The 17,995-nt window shown below is 38.4% G+C and overlaps 1 protein-coding gene across 1 annotated transcript; it reads right to left on the bottom strand.

Annotated features, from left to right (window-relative positions):
- Window positions 1–13,486: 13,486 nt before the first annotated feature.
- LOC127074788 (MLO-like protein 10) lies at window positions 13,487–17,502 on the bottom strand. Its single transcript, XM_051016149.1, has 15 exons — window positions 17,091–17,502; window positions 16,799–16,856; window positions 16,368–16,585; window positions 16,150–16,266; window positions 15,829–15,889; window positions 15,621–15,709; window positions 15,463–15,537; window positions 15,298–15,386; window positions 15,144–15,193; window positions 15,020–15,060; window positions 14,707–14,880; window positions 14,582–14,617; window positions 14,411–14,478; window positions 14,249–14,309; window positions 13,487–14,126 (listed from the first exon to the last, which is right to left on the bottom strand). Exons 1-15 carry the CDS (start codon window positions 17,298–17,300, stop codon window positions 13,686–13,688), a joined length of 1,788 nt encoding a protein of 595 aa, XP_050872106.1. The 5' UTR covers window positions 17,301–17,502; the 3' UTR covers window positions 13,487–13,685.
- Between the last annotated feature and the right edge of the window lie 493 nt (window positions 17,503–17,995).

Genomic DNA, 17,995 nt, shown 5'->3' with positions numbered 1-17,995 from the left:
CTCAATATACAACTCGGCTAATCTTTCTAACGGATAATCCATTCTGATCGGAATGAAATGAGCCGACTTCGTCAATCTATCAACAATTACCCATATAGCCTCAAAATTCTTACTTGTCCTCGGCAAACCAGAAACAAAATCCATACTGATACTATCCCACTTCCACTCTGGAATAGCCAACGGTTGCATTAGCCCAGACGGCTTCTGATGCTCAATCTTTGACTTCTGACAAGTCAAACAGGAATAAACAAAACTCGCAATTTCTTTCTTCATTCCCGGCCACCAAAATAACTTTTTCAAATCATGATACATCTTCGTAGCTCCAGGATGAATACTCAAACCACTACGATGTCCTTCTTCAAGAATGCTCTTCTTAAGCTCAGTAACATCCGGAATACACACCCGATTACCAAATCTCAAAACACCATTCTCATCAACTCTGAATTCACCACCTTGACCTTGATTCACTAAAGTCAACTTATCAACCAAAAGCATATCGGATTTCTGACCCTCTCTGATCTCATCCAAAATATTACTCGTCAACTTCAACATTCCCAATTTAACACTATTGGGAGTACTCTCACACACCAAACTCAAATCTCTAAACTGTTCAATTAAATCTAACTCTTTAACCATTAACATAGACATATGCAATGATTTCCGACTCAATGCATCAGCCACTACATTTGCTTTACCCGGATGGTAATTCAAACCAAAATCATAATCCTTCAGAAATTCTAACCATCTCCTCTGTCTCATATTTAGCTCTTTCTGATCAAACAAATACTTCAAACTTTTATGATCACTGAAAACCTCAAATCTTGATCCGTACAAATAATGCCTCCATAACTTCAGAACAAATACCACAGTTGCCAACTCTAAATCGTGTGTCGGATAGTTCCTCTCATGAACCCTCAGCTGTCTCGAAGCATAAGCTATAACCTGCTTATTCTGCATCAACACACCACCCAAACCCAACAATGAAGCGTCACAGTAAACCTCAAATGATTCCGACGAACTCGGTAATATCAGAATAGGAGCAGTAGTCAACCTTCTCTTTAACTCTTGGAAACCTTCTTCACATTTTGAGTCCCAAACAAATGCTTGCCCCTTTCTAGTCAACATCGTCAACGGTAACGCCAACTTAGAAAATCCCTCAATGAACTTCCTATAATAACCAGCCAACCCAAGAAAACTTCGAATCTCAGCAACAGACTTAGGAGCTTCCCACTTAGACACCGCTTCTATCTTAGAAGGATCAACAGCAACACCACCTCTTGAAATTACATGACCAAGAAAACTCACCTCTTCTAACCAAAATTCACATTTGGACAGTTTAGCAAATAACCTCTTTTCTCTTAGAACTTCTAAAACCACTCTCAAATGCTCAGCATGCTCTTCTTCAGATTTCGAATACACCAAAATGTCATCAATAAACACCACAACAAACTGATCTAGATACGGATGGAAAATCCTATTCATATACTCCATAAATACTCCAGGCGCATTAGTCACACCAAAAGGCATCACAGAATACTCATAATGTCCATACCTTGTTCTGAAAGCAGTCTTCTGAATATCTTCAGTTTTCACACGTATCTGATGATACCCAGATCTCAAATCTATTTTGCTGAACACACTCGCACCAACCAATTGATCCATCAAATCATCGATCCTCGGCAAAGGATACCGATTCTTGATCGTCACTTTATTCAGTTGCCTGTAGTCCACACACAACCTCATAGTACCTTCTTTCTTCTTGACCAATAACACTGGCGCACCCCACGGTGACACTCTCGGACGAATAAATTTCTTATCCAACAGATCTTCCAGCTGACTCTTCAATTCAGCTAACTCAACAGCAGACATACGGTACGGAGCCATCGATATCGGTCTAGTACCAGGTACCAAATCAATCGAGAACTCAACTTCACGCTCTGGCGGCAATTCATTCACCTCTTCCGGAAACACATCAGGAAAATCACACACCACAGCTAGATCACCAATCACCAGTTTATCTTTAGCTTCCATAGTCGCCAACAGCATAAACAACTCTGCCCCATCTACTACTGCCTCATTCACCTGTCTTGCAGATAGGAACAAATTCTTCCCTTCCTCAATCTCAGGAAAAATCACAGTCTTATCAAAACAGTTGATATAGACTCGGTTAAACACTAACCAGTTCATACCCAGGATAACATCAACCTGTACTAGTGGAAGACACACAAGGTCTATCCCAAAGTCTCTACCAAAAATACTCAAGGGACAACTTAGACAAACTGAAGTAGTAGTTACTGAACCCTTCGCAGGAGTATCAATCACCATACTTCCAAGCATTTCAGATATCTCTAACTTAAGTTTCACAGCACAATCCAAGGATATAAAAGAATGAGTAGCACCTGTGTCAATAATAGCTACAAGAGGAAAGCCATTAATATAACACGTACCTCGGATCAAACGATCATCTGCAGAAGTCTCAGAACCCGATAAAGCAAAGACCTTGCCTCCTGACTGATTCTCTTTCTTCGGCTTAGGACACTGTGGACTGATATGACCCAACTCTCCACAGTTGAAACAAGTCACAGTCTTCAACCGACACTCTGCAGCCAAATGACCACCTTTTCCACACTTGAAACACTTCATCTCAGCACTGGTACACTCATGAACACGATGCCCAGCCCGACCACATCTATAACACTTAACAGGAGCACTAGAGTCTCCCCCACTAGGCCTCTTCATCCCACTCTGCCGCTGGAAACCTTTGCCAGCTGCGTACGGTCTTCCACGATCAATCTGATTCTTACCTTTCCTATCAACCCTTTGCTGATAGCTCTCTGCTCTAGCCTTGGAATCCTGTTCGAAAATCCTGCAACAGTCAACCAAATCAGAAAACACCCTGATCCGCTGATATCCAATCGCCTGCTTGATCTCGGGACGCAACCCGTTCTCAAACTTCACACACTTCGAAAATTCTCCAGCAGCCTCACTATAGGGAGTATAATACTTTGACAGCTCTGTGAACTTAGCAGCATACTCAGTAACAGACTTGTTACCCTGCTTCAATTCCAAAAATTCTATCTCTTTCTTCCCTCTAACATCCTCTGGAAAATACTTCCTCAGGAATCTCTCTCTGAACACAGCCCAAGTGATCTCAGCATTTCCAGCAGATTCCAACTCAGTGCGGGTAGCAACCCACCAATCATCAGCTTCCTCTGACAGCATATGCGTACCGAACCTGACCTTCTGGTTCTCGGCACACTCAGTTACTCGGAAGATTCTCTCGATCTCCTTCAACCACTTCTGAGCGCCATCTGGATCGTATGCTCCCTTAAACATTGGAGGATTGTTCTTCTGGAACTCACTCAGTTGACGAGCAGCTCCCATTCCCACAACATTCTGATTTCCTCCAAGTACTCCAGCTAGCATACCCAGAGCCTCAGCAATTGCAGCATCGTCTCTACCTCTTCCAGCCATCTCTATTCTGAAAACCCAACAAACTAAAACAATAAGTACTGATAGGGTTACTCAACACCTATCCCGTACAGGGGAACAAAATAATTTCGACTCGACTCGACCGACTATGCTCTGATACCACTAATGTAACACCCTTCTAAATACCCCAAAATATTTAATTAAAATAATAACATATCAATCAGAGTAATTATGCCCCGAAGGGTGTCACACAATCATTTCACAACAATTATCAAAATATCCTGTCATGCTCATTTATTAAATCAAAATAAGACTCTTTTGCATAATCCGCAGCGGTTATAAAACATCGACATTCAAATCATGTACTACATTACATGTAAAGTTGAATCAACAACTAAATTAAAACATAGTCAAACATTCCCTCCCGATGTTACATCTACCAGAGCATGACCCACTAAGGACGACACTAGACTCCATGGCACTAGCTTCTACTCAACTCACTGCTCGTTACCTAAAAAATAGATGTAAGGGTGAGTTCCTCAATCAATATAATAAGCATTATAGAACAACATGTAATGCTAAGTAAATAACACATCAATTCACCCTAATCAGACTACGCACTCAGCAACGGCAATATCCGTTCAAACATCATATTCAACAGTAACATATAGCATATGTATAATCTCAACCATACTCAACATCAACAACACAACACACAACACACATATAATACTGGAATACATCCATTCATATTATATGCCATACATTCATTATGCAATGAGACTCCACACATGCGGTACCGACTATCCTTGAACATACAGTCCAAGCTCACCGATCAAATCCAGATACGGCTACTAAGCTCACTAGTCCCACTCATTTGAGATCTAATGACTCACTCACTAATTCCTCACCGTGGGAATTAGCTACAGCCCCGAAGGCTAGACTATGCAAGCTAATCATCTAGCATGCAAACATCAACAACAAATCCACAATGATTCACTCACTAATTCCTCACCATGGGAATTAGCTACAGCCCCAAAGGCTAGAATATGCATGCTAATCACCTAGCAATGCAACAACGACAGCAACAATTCAATAATAGACATAAGCTCACACTCTAAGCCATAAAACAGTCTATTCACAATGCATACATAGCTGATACATTCACAGCATCATGCTTATCATCACACATCATTAATACATTTTATCACAAAAGCATATCACATCATGCCACATAATCAAATACAGTATTAGCACATTCTACTAATACCTATACTACTCAAAACAACGGGAAATGATCCCTGCTACATCATACATCAGCTAAGTACATCACTCAGCCTAAACAACCAAAAACTGCACAACAACAGCACAGAAAATCACAATTCTGCCCATACGCGTATTGCCTATGCCCATACGCGTATTGCCCAAACCTGACCAAGTCCATACGCGTACTGGCCATTCCCATACGCGTATGCTACGCGTATCACTTCCCCATACGCGTACCACCAGAGACCAAAACACGTTCAAAACATCATCTTTCTCATCCATACGCGTATTGCCTAGTGCCATACGCGTACCAGCCATCTCATACGCGTATTGCCTAGTGCCATACGCGTATGACCAGAAACCAGATTTCCAGATCTGCAATGGTTTTCTCTGCTACGAGATCTACCCAATCCAACCTTCCACAGTCCAATTTCTACACAGGAATCGTTCATATTTTCAACACAATTCATATCTTATTCGATTACACAAAATCTGACACTTTTACATCTAATTCCTACGAATTCTTTCTCAATTATACCCCAATTTCGTTTACCCAAAAAGTTCACAATTCATCATGCATCAATCTAATCAGAGGTAAAACAATGGTTATCACTACCCAGTACATATTATCACATAATGCCCTTTAACCGATGATAAACCCCCCTTACCTGAGTTAATCCAGCAATCTCTGAGCTCCAAGCTTTTCCTCTTCTCTTGCTCTGCCTTTTTGCCCTTTTTCCACTTTCAACCGCTTCTCTGTGTTTTCCTTTTCACGTGCAAACCCTTTTTACCAAAAATAGGACTTTTTATTATTCCAACTTATTTTATTCCAATAAATAATTATCCCAATAATTATTATTCCAAAATAATAATAATAATAATTCAATTATCAAATTAAATTAATAAACATATTATTAACTTAATTTAAATAATTATTATATTATTATCGGGGTGTTACAAGGTACATTTCTGAATGGTAGTCTAGTGTACGACTACTCCCTTTTCAGCAGATTCAGCCTAATGGACGGCTCATTCTGCAACTCAGAGACGATCTAGCGTACGATCCATTCTGATCTTTCATCCCCATCAAAGTCATCCGCCTAACGAACAGCTCACTCTGGTACTCAGATATGATCTAGCGTGTGATCCATTCTGATCCCTTATCCCCAGCAGTATATAGCATACTCTGACTCCCCAGCGAAGTCAACAGCATGATGGATGATTCACTATACGGTCTAGCGTATGACCCGGTATGACATCCATGTCTTCAGACATCGTCTAACGTACGACGCAATCGGAAGCTCGTCATCAAACTTCCTGGATGGCATCTCTAAGCCCATCTCCATCAAGACTAGCTCCTAATTGACAAGTGCAAATTTTCGGGGCATTCTAGTGTTCAATAATCTTTCACCTCCAGACCACGAACGGCACATACCATTCTACTCTCTCGGTTCAAGAATATTGAACAGGGGCAGCTGTCATACCCCAAAATTTTCCCATCAATAGTTCAAGACATTTTTCAGGGGCATTCCGACTCATTTTATGGCACTGATCTTAAAGGGACAAAGGCCCAGCTCACGAATGGCCCAATCCAGAAAATGGCCCAAACTGGCCTGTTCGCTACACGCTCGCCTAGCGAACGTTACGTTCGCTACACGCTCGCCTAGCGAACGTTCGCTACACGCTCGCCTAGCGAAGCAAACGTTCGCTACCAGCTCGCCTAGCGAGGCTAACAGACAACAAAAAATTTCGGGCTTCGTTCTGAGCCCATTAGGTCATGAAAAAGGGCATTATAAATACCAGCACTTCAGTAATGAAAGAGAGGACGAAAAGAGGGACGAAAAAGAGGAAAGGAGAACTAGCAAGCAAACCCTAGCGCTCACAGACGGAAAACCCTAAAGGAAACCCTGAAGGAAAAGTCGACGGCAGCAAGGTCACTTCCGCTCAATTCGATCCGATCGGCCAACTCAAGGTTACAATTCGATTGCAAACAGGTTTGCATTACTATTATCGCTTTATTTTCTTAATTTGCATGTGATACCGCTTTATGTTCTTAACTTGCATGTGATATTATAATTGAATTCATAAACATATTTGAGGTTTTGCATGTGAATTTAAGTGTGCCTGAATATTGTGAATGCTGAACCATATAATTATGTGTTGGATGCCATAAGCCATGCCGCAGGTTGAAGTCATACTGTTCTGAAATTCAAAACCCGCAGCCGCTCGCTAGCACATTGCTAAGCGAGCATGTAGCGAGTATTCGCTAGGCCCTCGCTAAGCGAGGCAGAGGCGAACGGGACAGTCGCTAATATTTTGTTTGTTATGTCCTATGCGTATCTGATCTATTCTATGTTAATTATACATTGTTTTGCCTGACATTCATGCTGCTGTATTTTCTTTTGCGGTGTAATCTTCGATTACACCCCGATTTGGTATTCTAACCCGTTTGCTGAATTTTGCCAAGGTTCACATGTCCCAGGAAAAGATTGCCATTAGGTCTTCCACTTTATTTGTGGGATACCCTTGTGGAGACTCATCCTAAATTACTTAATTAATTTTAATGTGTTAATTTTAATGTATTAATTTTAATGTATTAATTTTAATGTATTGATTTTAATATGGAGGCTCGTCCTAATTACCTAATTGACTTTAAAATATTGCCTTTAAATAAGTGATCTTGGACCTCTCTTTGCTGCCTTACGGTATTACGGTATAACGGTCATGTCCAGCGAATATGGGGATACCCTTAGCAAAGACCCTTCGGTTAAAATAAATCATGGTCCCTCGGATGTTGCCTTCGAAAATACGATTTTGTCCCTCGATGACCCTTCGGTGTAGCCTACGGTTAAATGATGATCGTCCCTTCGAATGCTAAGGTATCCTTACAACTGTTGCCTTCAATGACCGATCGATGACCCTACGATGACCCTTTTACATCCAAAGGGTAAGATTACTTACTTCTCAATAGTAAGGACAGTTTTACCCTCATAAGGATAGGAGATGCCCATAACGACCTCAGGAAGGTATAACTCTCAATTACTGGATCATAACCTAAAACATTTTCCACCCCTCACACTTTACACTTTACAAATCCTAGAAAATCACCACTTGGTATACATTCATACTAGAATCATTACCGAGTTATATTTTTCTAAACCATTTTCAAAATCAAATGAGATAAATACTTTGTATACATTCATACGAGAATCATTACAAAGTTAAACTCTCTTTCAAACATTTTTTAAGCAATTCACCGACACTTTTCAGACAAAAATATAAGTGATCCAGCAATTAAGAGCCCATGGATAACCATGGATACAAAGGGTGCTAACACCTTCCCTTTGTATAATGTACCTCCCGAACCCAAAATCTATTGAGGTCTTTCCTGTTCTTTTCCACCTTTCCTTATTGGATAAAAGAAAAGTCGGTGGTGACTCTTGCTATCCGCGACATTGCGATAAAAAGCAAAACACCCAAAAGTCAGTTCACCGTATGACACACTTCACCTGCAGGTGTACTCGAAGGTTGATCGTCAGATGCCGAAGCAGTGCTTAGGATTTTCTTAGAAGAACTTTCCCTGCAACTTAACATAGCTTTCAGATATTCAAGGGGTTGGCTTCGTTTCAGAATAGCCAGTTCTTCTACAGAGAGACCCCCAATACTACTTGTCGAAAATCTTCCTGCTGGAATAGCTGAAATGGTTGGAGTGGCAAGAGTTTGACTCTTAGCCTGTCCTTCGCCTATGTCTTGGCCCCCTCTTCACTATTGTCCCCTTCTTCAAAGCCTCCATCATCGTCACTAACATGGATTGGGGTCTGGTTACCTTCGTCCTCTTCCTCCATCGTAGTGTCTTCGCCATCTTTACCCTCTTGCTGGGGATTGAATGTGCCTTCGATGTTGCGTGAACCGTCTCCAGGATTGTCTCCAACTTGAACTTCTTCATCCACCACCATGGTATCTTGGTTCACTCTAGTGTCGTCCTCTTCGTTTGAATTAGCTTCATGATCGGAACCGCTGGTGTAAGAGTGTTGGGTAGTGGTCTTTGGTGGTGAAGTATCAAGCTCACCAGAAATGGGCTGATTGATTTCATTCATGGAGCTTTTTTCAGATGACGGTCAGTAGGTGAGTTCGCTAGAACTATTTAGGACATCTGCTATGGAAGCTGGCGCAGAGGAAGTTGTAGCTTTTGATCGAGTGGCAGTGCCTGCACCATCCTGAAACTAGAACAATCAAAAAATGAGTGGTGAAAGACAGTAAACCAACTAATCAAGGTAGAGTGAGGTTTGTTTTACCCTATCTCCTTCGACCCCAAGGCTGGACTTATCACCTTCACTCTGAGCCGCTGCTATCTTCGCCATGTCTTCAGGGGTAGGCTCTTGGATGGTTAATGTAGAAGGCCTTTTCTTGGAAAGTTTTGTTGGAGGATCGCTCAAAGCGTCGGTGATCTATGGTTGTTGTTTTCTCTTCCTGAAAGATAGTTCGAGCACAGGTGACAAATCCTCTTCGTCAGAATCTATTATGACAGGGGTTTCTGTGGGTTTGTTTTGGATTTTTATGGGGGTTATAGGAGGTTTTCGAGCAGCCTGAATTTGGTATTGGAGTGTCAGTACCATTAAACATAACAAAGAGTTAAAAATGGCAAGACGAAGATATACCTTTGTGGGCTTGCTGCCTCCCTCAGTCTTCGATTCGAATGACCTTCTGATTGTTGGTTTCTTGGGTGGGACCCTGGTGGCTAAAAGAAAATAACATAGAGAAATTAGTGTAAGCTAAGGGTAAATATCTTGATAGAGGGGTATGATTCAAAAAAAAACCTTACATGTCACACCTTCATATATGTCCGATTCGATGCGAACACCTTCAATCCCTATATGAAGATGCCCTTTGAAACTGTCTAGAGTATGCTTAGCCGCAACCATCCGCTAGGCTTTTTTCTGGGACTACTGTCGAAGGATCTTAATGGAGTCCCCACAGATAAACCAGTTTGGAAATGGAGGGGCCACGGCCACTCCAAAGTCAGCATTAGGCAGTGGAGGAAATTTTGGGGAAAACAATTTGAAAGCCATTTCGTAGCGTTTCTCGTGAGGAACATACGAAGGGATTTTCAGAGTTTCCATTTTCTTTAAAAAAAAATCTTTGAGTGTGACAGCTGCTTCACTGATGGTTCGACTAAGATCATCAGGCCTATAAGCAGTTTAAAAGTAATTTTGGAAAGCTTGGATTTCTTTGATAAGCGTATAAGTACCTTTTTTGGTTCTTTCCTGCACAAGAAGAAAAACTTTGTCAAAATATTGGATAAAGGAATAGACATCATAGAACTCTTCAGTATAGTATATGTTCCACCATCTCTCAAAATCTCGAGTGCAGAGGAAGTTAGGCTCGAAGTTGATAGGAGTAAGTTGGGTCCTGCCAGTATATATGGCTATCTGCTTAAGAGCGGTGGTTTCATTATGGACCGCGTTGTAGAGAAGGAGGCTACCCTTTTTATCATACAGGCACTTCGGGAGAGCCTGAATTAACCCAAATTGTCGAGCAACATGGTTGGGTTGATAGGCGATCAAAGTAACATAAACCTTCGAGGGGTTTAGTCGAAGGGTTAAGATCCTAGGGGCCAAAAAGGCTTCCCAAATCAGCAGGGATTCTGTCTCTCATTTTTTGGAGGGAGATGGGAAAGGCCTTGTAAACCATTATGAACCATACTTTCTGGAAACAAAGGGGGCCATGCTCGAAGTAAATACATGACGCTTGGAAAACATCATTATATAGCCCATGAAAGTTGGTCGAAGGGCTTGTCCTTCGTCATTGGGAGTCAGGTGGGCCAGTCAAATACCTTTGATCCCTCTGTTTTTTACTTCCTCAACTTCTTCATCAACGAGACCTTTATTCGGTAGACTTGCCTCGAACGTGGCATTAAGCCAGAGTTGTAATAGCCAAAAGGGACCAGAGAGGAGGATATTCCCTTTTTCACCCAAGTTCTTAATTGAGTGACTCCATCACTCAATGATTCATAAAGTTTGGCCAGTATCATTTCACTTAGGCAAACACCATGTCCAACATGTAATTGGTTCGCCAGGGTGAGGTACTTTTGGCAACTTGTAGAGACTTCGAGCAAAATACAGAATGAGACAACCACATATCTAAGAAAGTTATGTGTTCCACATCAGAGACGATTTTGGTGTCTTTGTCATGATAGTGTGCAATGTGAGTTGAATACGTTGCTCTAGAGGTTGAAAAAGCTATGCTGTCTTTAGAATCAATCTCAGGGTCATACGTGTGTCAAGTGGGTTTTAGCCATGTGATAACAGCTAAGTCGAAAAGTGTTGGTGTGGCCATGCCACATGGAAGGTGAATAGTGTAATGTGTATTATCCCATAAATACAGTGAAGAAACCAACATGGATGCACTATACTCCAATCCTACCTTCGATAACATTATCAGGTCGTAAATTCCCATGTCTTTCCAGTTTTGGGCTTTGGTTTTTTCGATTTTCTTTAGCCATTCCAAATAATCTGTTGGGTCTTTGAATGAGGGAGTAGCGCGAAAAACTCTAAATCCATTATTCATAAATCTCAAATCTATGGTTTCATTAGTGTTTGGATTTTCAACAGCGGTTAGTTCAACCCTATATTTTTTCGCTTGCCCTATGGGTTTACATTTATGGTAAGAGGGAAAGTATTCTCTAAGTTTTCTAAAATCAGTGTCTAAATCAGTCAAATACCCAGATAATGCATGCGTTTTGCTAGAAACAGAAATAGGGATAAGTACCTGAGAAGCATAGATCCTGTGTTGTTCCTCCGTTTTGGTTTCTGGGATGTATTATTGATTACCCACCATTACTGGATCAGGTAATGTGGTGAAAGGAGGGAGTTCTGAAATCTTCTTGGGAGCTTTTGATTTGACAGTCGTGGTCTTGATAGCTTTTCTCACTTCTTTGGGGGTTTTGCTTGAGGTTCCCATCGTTGTTGAAAGTTGGAAGAAGAAAAGATAATCAGGGTTTTGGTTAAAGATTGTTAGAGGATGAATAGATAAAGTGTTTGGAAGTTCAGAAAGCGTAAAAAGTGAAATTGGTAAGTTTGTGGCTTTTATAAGCATGCTTGGGAGAAAGAACGTTTCAAATCAACATTAATGGTTGATAAGTTAGTGGGACATGTCTCTTCTTTGGATAGTGTGATAGAGAGGTGGTAATTATGTCTAAACCCACTATCTCCTAGAGTCTAGGAAACGTGATGATTGAAAATATTCGGTTGTGGGCTGAAGAGACGTGGTTAGGAAAAGGTAATGATGACTCTGACGTTACCAGACAGCTGGGAGAAACTGAAATTTTTTGCAACATTGGAACATTTGACAATATGCTAGTGTTGTACAAGGCGTCGAAGCATATTCTCAAAAAATGTATTTTTCTTCTATGTGTTGAAAATAACCTTTTTGGGGGGCAATTTGTTAGCTCCTAATTTCGACGTCCATTTTAGAGTTACAAAATGGAAATTTCATGTGAAGATGTTTTCGACTGAATCTGATATTAGGGAGCTCTAGTCGAAAGTCCTTGGATGAGAAGGGCCAGTGTGCAGTTAGGACTTAGAAATATTCTTTGGTGTTTTGAAGACAAATTCGACTAGAGATTCAAAAATTCAAATAAAGGAGGGATCTTTGTTCTTATCTGAAACTGCTGAAGGTACACGTGGAGCATAGTGGATAGTTGCATCCATGCAAAATGCCATTTGTCTCAACGTGATTAAGAGGCCATTGAAAACAGTTATTTTTATTAGTATAAATAAAAGATTTTAGTGTTAGGATCAAAGTGTGTCAAATGTGTACAGAGTCTGTAAAATTTACCAAGTACCCGTGTGAAGAGGAACCATAAATGTTTTACACCATTGTCAGTTACTTTGAAGTAATACAATTTATCTTTATTTTTCTAGAAGCACTTCTTTGTTTTCAAATATTCATCTTTGCTGCTAGTTATCTACATTTCTTTTACGGTCTCTCTCTTTAATTTGTGTTAGTCTTTTATTGCCTAAGTAGTTTCACTCATTACCATCATCACAATATTGTCGAAGTATTCGTATTTACTAGAATTCACTTTAAACAATTAGCACATGTCCTAGGATCAATCTGATCGATTCTGTAAGTGATCAAAATTTAGTAATTTGGAAGATCAACGGTTGTTCACCAATTTTCACAGTAAATAGAACCACACCTAAAAAATTATATCTAAGTCTTCTCCTAAATTTAAAGAATTCCAATTGATACATGAATTATACATGAACATAAATAATTTAAAATCAATCTCTCACTCTCTCTACACAATATGAATGTAATTTTGTTATTAATTTTTAAATATTCTAAGTTGGTCTCCATATTTTTAAAATTTTCAAAAAGACTCTAAAACTTATACAAAAATTTCAAATGAATCCCTATCTTAGACTTACAAAATTGTGAGGTCTAAAACTCTTGACCCTTAGGTCTACTCTAATCGAATAGCACCCCTTAAAATTCTCTCTTGTGCTCAAGGCAGGGATATGCAATTCCTCCAAACTTAAATGAAGGGTGTTGCTACTTGGTAAGACTTGGTTCCTCCTATATGACCCTTTCCTCTTACTAGCCTTTAAATCCATCGAATTAGTCACTCTAGTATGATGTGCTACCATGCCATTGCTTACACACTTGACCGCCATTGAAGTACACATATATCATATCTGTGGAGATCTTAATGAACCATGCATACCCTACTTAAAGATATATCCATTACTTGAAAAACTAAAACTAGAATTAAGTTTTATCATTACAAGGCTTTAACTATAACCATGATTTAGAGCAAACGGTAAAGTTTACATAGCAGACAAGTGTTCTATAAGAAAAAGAATGTACAAAACTTACTAAATCTAATTTAAGTATATACCAATATCTATAAATATCTAAGCATATATAATATATGAACAAGCTATAACAAAAAATTGTTGAATAAAGTAACTGGTGATTCCTTTTCAATTCAAACATCTTTTCGGATGATCTGACCTGACAAATGAGAAGCTACTACCTCTTATCGCTGGTTCTTGTTCAACCATTTCTACCGCACTTTTCTGTTCATTTTCTTTTGCATCTTGCTCAACTTTCTCAACGTGATCAACCCGTACTGCAAATAAGTTCGATGTTGGTGACGTCGGAGACAATTCAATATCAGATTGGTAAAGATCTCGGTCATCATCATAGGCTGAAACGGTGCGAGTTGAGTGACTCGTGGTATTGTGACGGTGTAGTGTTGGGCTAGTACTAGTAGACTGCATTGTTGAAGTGCTTCCATCCATGGTTCGCACACTCGACTTTCCTAGCTTCAATCCGTGCTTCTTTTTCACAGCATTGTGCCATTTTTTCAAGGCTCTTGATGTTTGTTCATCAAATATTGATTTTTTCATTCTTGATCCCATCTGCAAATGTTTCAACAACCTTAAAATCTTAGTAACATTAGTCCATCCAAAATAAAAGCTTGCCTTAGAATGACTCTAATCATCGAGTAATAACAATTCGAGAAAATGGAAACTCCTAGTACCTGAGTAACAAGAGCATATAGTGGAAGGGTAATGTAGCTGCAAAGACATAGCACCCCAACCCTTCAAAACCAATATGAGAGTTCATCATATTAGTTTATAGTGCTAATGCTTCAATCATACTAAAGCTAAGTTAACTAAAGAAAATTTCAAATCAAACTTACCCTAAACCTAATTTGACTATTGCAATACTTCTATCGGCATGGAAACAATTTTCGCGCCCAAAAGAATACTGCAAATTAAAAATGTCATAATAACTATTATTCATTCATCATTATCTATACTATATAGATTACAAAAAGACTATGAAGAGTGATGAAAAGATGCTTTTGTACCCATATCCACAAGATATATGTTATTTGAAAGGCATTCTGCAAGAGAAAAGTTTAAGTTAGTTACAATTATAAACCACTACAAAATTAAAAACGCCTCAAAAATACTTCTCTCATTGATTGAATACCTGGAATAGAGCGAAATGGATAAGATGAAGAACTAACTGAGGCCGACCGAACCAAAAATATCTGTCCGAGCCTTGAACAAGAGGAATCCCTTGGATAACTGCATGTTTTTCTGTGATTTCAATGGCCATCTTTGACAATGTGGCTTGAAGTTTTGTTCCAACAATTAAAATTATCTGCAGCCATTTAAATAGTTTATATAGTACTTCTCTGAATTTTGAACCATGGTTATCAAATTACATCCAAATTTTGAATCGAAATGTAACCGTGATTGGAATCAATATGCAAATTTTTAAGAGAGAATAGAATACTTACAACAACAGGAATCAAGGATGCCCAAACTATAGCATGCCATCCTGAAAAATAAATAGAATTAACCAATTGAATATTCAAATACAGAAAAGTAAAATCGATAGGAATCGATTGAGGAAAAAGTTACCATTAACATTTAGGAGTAAATAGAAAACAAATGATGCCCAAAGGACCGGACTGTCGATAACAGATAAAAAACACTTGGTAAGTATGACTTTCGAACCAGTTATCGTCTGAAAGATAAAAAGTAATGTTTCAAATGTATAGTATAAAGATGTTACCTAACTCCGACAACGACCTTGAAGTCATCTTCCAACGATCTTTTGATATATTTTCGGAAGTTAAATTTACTTCCCGGTGACAGATGAACCTACACGCGCGCGATGCATGTCAAGAAATGAACGTGAATGTGAATATTAAAAGGTATATTGCGGAGTAGGACTCACAGCGATAAATCCATTGCGCAGAGTCAGATAGTCGGGCTTATCAACCGATCTATAAAACTGTCTAAAGAAGCAACTCTGAAATTGATAGAATGGTTAAATGTTTCGTCGAAGGACATGATAGAATGAAAAAAACTGCATATTAGTGAAGTTGGTCTTACTATATAGAAGAAAATTGGATTTTTAGTCCAAAAAGTGAAATGCTGTCTAACAAACGATGTTTCGTGTGTAAGCCGGAATCTTGAAGGATCTACGCGATAAATGCACATCAAACAAAGCCATGAAATTGCATATAACACCATTTGAAAATGTAAAAGTCTGTTGTAATCAAAGAAGAAAAACACTTATATACATCATTGGGCGTCATACCATTCGCGAACTCGTATCCCAGAGACAAAGTCTCCGCCTCCCACGCCTTCCATCCTCGTATCTACGTAAAAGAAATTCTCAATCACTAACTATAAGTTACTAAAACTCTCGATTAAATCACGATTCCATGTGTTTTCACCTAACAAGTTAAATGTTTGTGATAAATGGCTTGTGACATGTTTCTTCATCGTCAAGTTAACGAACCTTCATCATTACATACAATCTTCAACTTACATATACATCTCTACTCTACTTTTCTAACAACCTTTTTTCTAATTCTAATTACCACAATAACCAACCGAAAAAGAAAAACGCGCGGACCTTTAGTCTTCCGAGAAGCATTGTGACAGCACTATATAGAACATGGAGAAATGCTAAGAAGAATATGAGGATGTGTAATTGGTGCAATCCTTCTTCAGATATAAGAGGCTCTTTACCCTATAACAAACAAACAACAATTAGTTTTGCAACTATGGATTAAAGCAAAAGGAACCTTCGATATTGCGGTGAAAAGAATAAAGAATGGCAATGTAGTTTACCTCCTTGCATTGGAAATGGGTAGCTTCTTCTGATAAATACCTGTGTTGATAAAGGAGAAGTTTCCTATGATGTTCCTCTTCATCATTGTTTTCATGTTGGGTACTATTATATGGACATGGCAAAAATTTGTGTGCCACATTTGCAGGAATGCATATTCTAACAATATAGGTCTGCCCAAATGTCAAAAGCAATGATATGAAGCCTAAAATCATCAATTCTGAAAAAGAAAAAGAAAAAACAATTTCAACATTGATTAGAGAAAAATGAGAGAAAATTAAGTAACACGAGTCAAAGTGTCAAATTGTTTTGAAATACGAAAGACAGACACAAACAACGGACACGATTGAAAAACGTTGGTAACAAAAAAGACATGTATCAGACAACATAAATCATACTTTGATGACTATAAACTTTTTTACAAAAATCTTACCCGCCTTGACCTTTTCAAGAGCTTCAAGCAAAGGCTTCTTGTGCCTTTCTCGCAGCCACTAAAAATATACAAAAGACGCGTGAATTATGAATCCATCAACTAACGATTTTAAAGAACTCAATAATCCAAAGAAACTCCTCAACTTCAAAATAAAATATATAAGAGTTCAGTAATTATGACACAATTTCAACAAAACAAAGCAAAAATAGAAAGAAAGCATGTACGGAAACAACATAAAACAAATGAAAAAAACAAAGAAACAAAGAAAAAATTTCAAATGAGTAGAGCATACCGTTCCTATTTTGTGGAGAGATTTCTCAAGGATTATAGAAATCAAAATAAAAACAGTGCAAACAGAAGCAACAGCCCATGTTGGTGTTTGATCGAGGTCTTTAATACTCTCACTACTCTCATGGGAAGCCATAACCACACTTCCATTGGACATCCATGACAATGAAACTACAAAAACAGACAACCTTTGTTTGTAGTTTGACACAAACATAGTCAAAACAAAAAAAACACAATAAAATATTGAGTCTTTTAGAAACAAAATGATGATCTGGTTGTTTAAAATGTGACAAAGATAAGAACTTTACATGACAAGGGAAAAGGAAAATGGTGTCTTCAAAAACGTGTGTATTAATTGTTGAATTATGTATTAGGTAGAGAGAAGAAAATGTCTTTTGGCTTCATTGGTGGCAGGGTTGCATGCTATTAATGTAGTTCAACAAGTTGAAGTGAATTTGAAGCACAATTTAAATAATAATAATAATAATATTTTTTTTTAATATTTATTATATTCCATGTCTATTTTTATGTTAATTAAAAATGTGAAGTATGAATTAATAAAAGAAAGAAGGTACCAAAAATGTATTTTAATCTAAGTTAATTAAAAACAAGGACTCTTATATGAACCATGTGGACAAATGAGGCTTGCAATCTTGGCAACAATCAAGCAAAGAAATTTTTTGCAAATGTTTTGTTAACAAATGAAATTAAGGAAAGTGTCACTCTCAGTGCTACATTTCTGTCAATATTAATCTTTTCTTTTTTTTACTTGTATTGGTCACTCTCTATTAAAGATGCTGAGAATGGTTTTGACTACATAATATTTTAGAAGCAATCAATAAAGTGTTGCTATTTTAAATTTAAATTTAAATTTATTTTAAATTTAAATTTAAATTTATTTAAAATTTT

The sequence above is a fragment of the Lathyrus oleraceus genome, chromosome 4 (genome assembly GCF_024323335.1).
Source record: "Lathyrus oleraceus cultivar Zhongwan6 chromosome 4, CAAS_Psat_ZW6_1.0, whole genome shotgun sequence".
NCBI classification, from domain to species: domain Eukaryota; kingdom Viridiplantae; phylum Streptophyta; class Magnoliopsida; order Fabales; family Fabaceae; genus Lathyrus; species Lathyrus oleraceus.
The sequence above is the reverse complement of the archived record's forward strand: the minus strand, read 5'-3'. Positions and strand labels throughout refer to the sequence as shown.

Excerpts from the sequence above, each read along its gene's own strand:
- LOC127074788 (XM_051016149.1), bottom strand. The coding sequence starts at position 17,300 with ATGTTTGTGTCAAACTACAAACAAAGGTTGTCTGTTTTTGTAGTTTCA. Across the intron at positions 15,194-15,297 it reads AAGGTCGTTGTCGGAGTTAG|TCCGGTCCTTTGGGCATCAT; the intron begins GTAACATCTTTA and ends TGTTATCGACAG. Across the intron at positions 14,310-14,410 it reads ATAGTCAAATTAGGTTTAGG|GGTTGGGGTGCTATGTCTTT; the intron begins GTAAGTTTGATT and ends TTGGTTTTGAAG.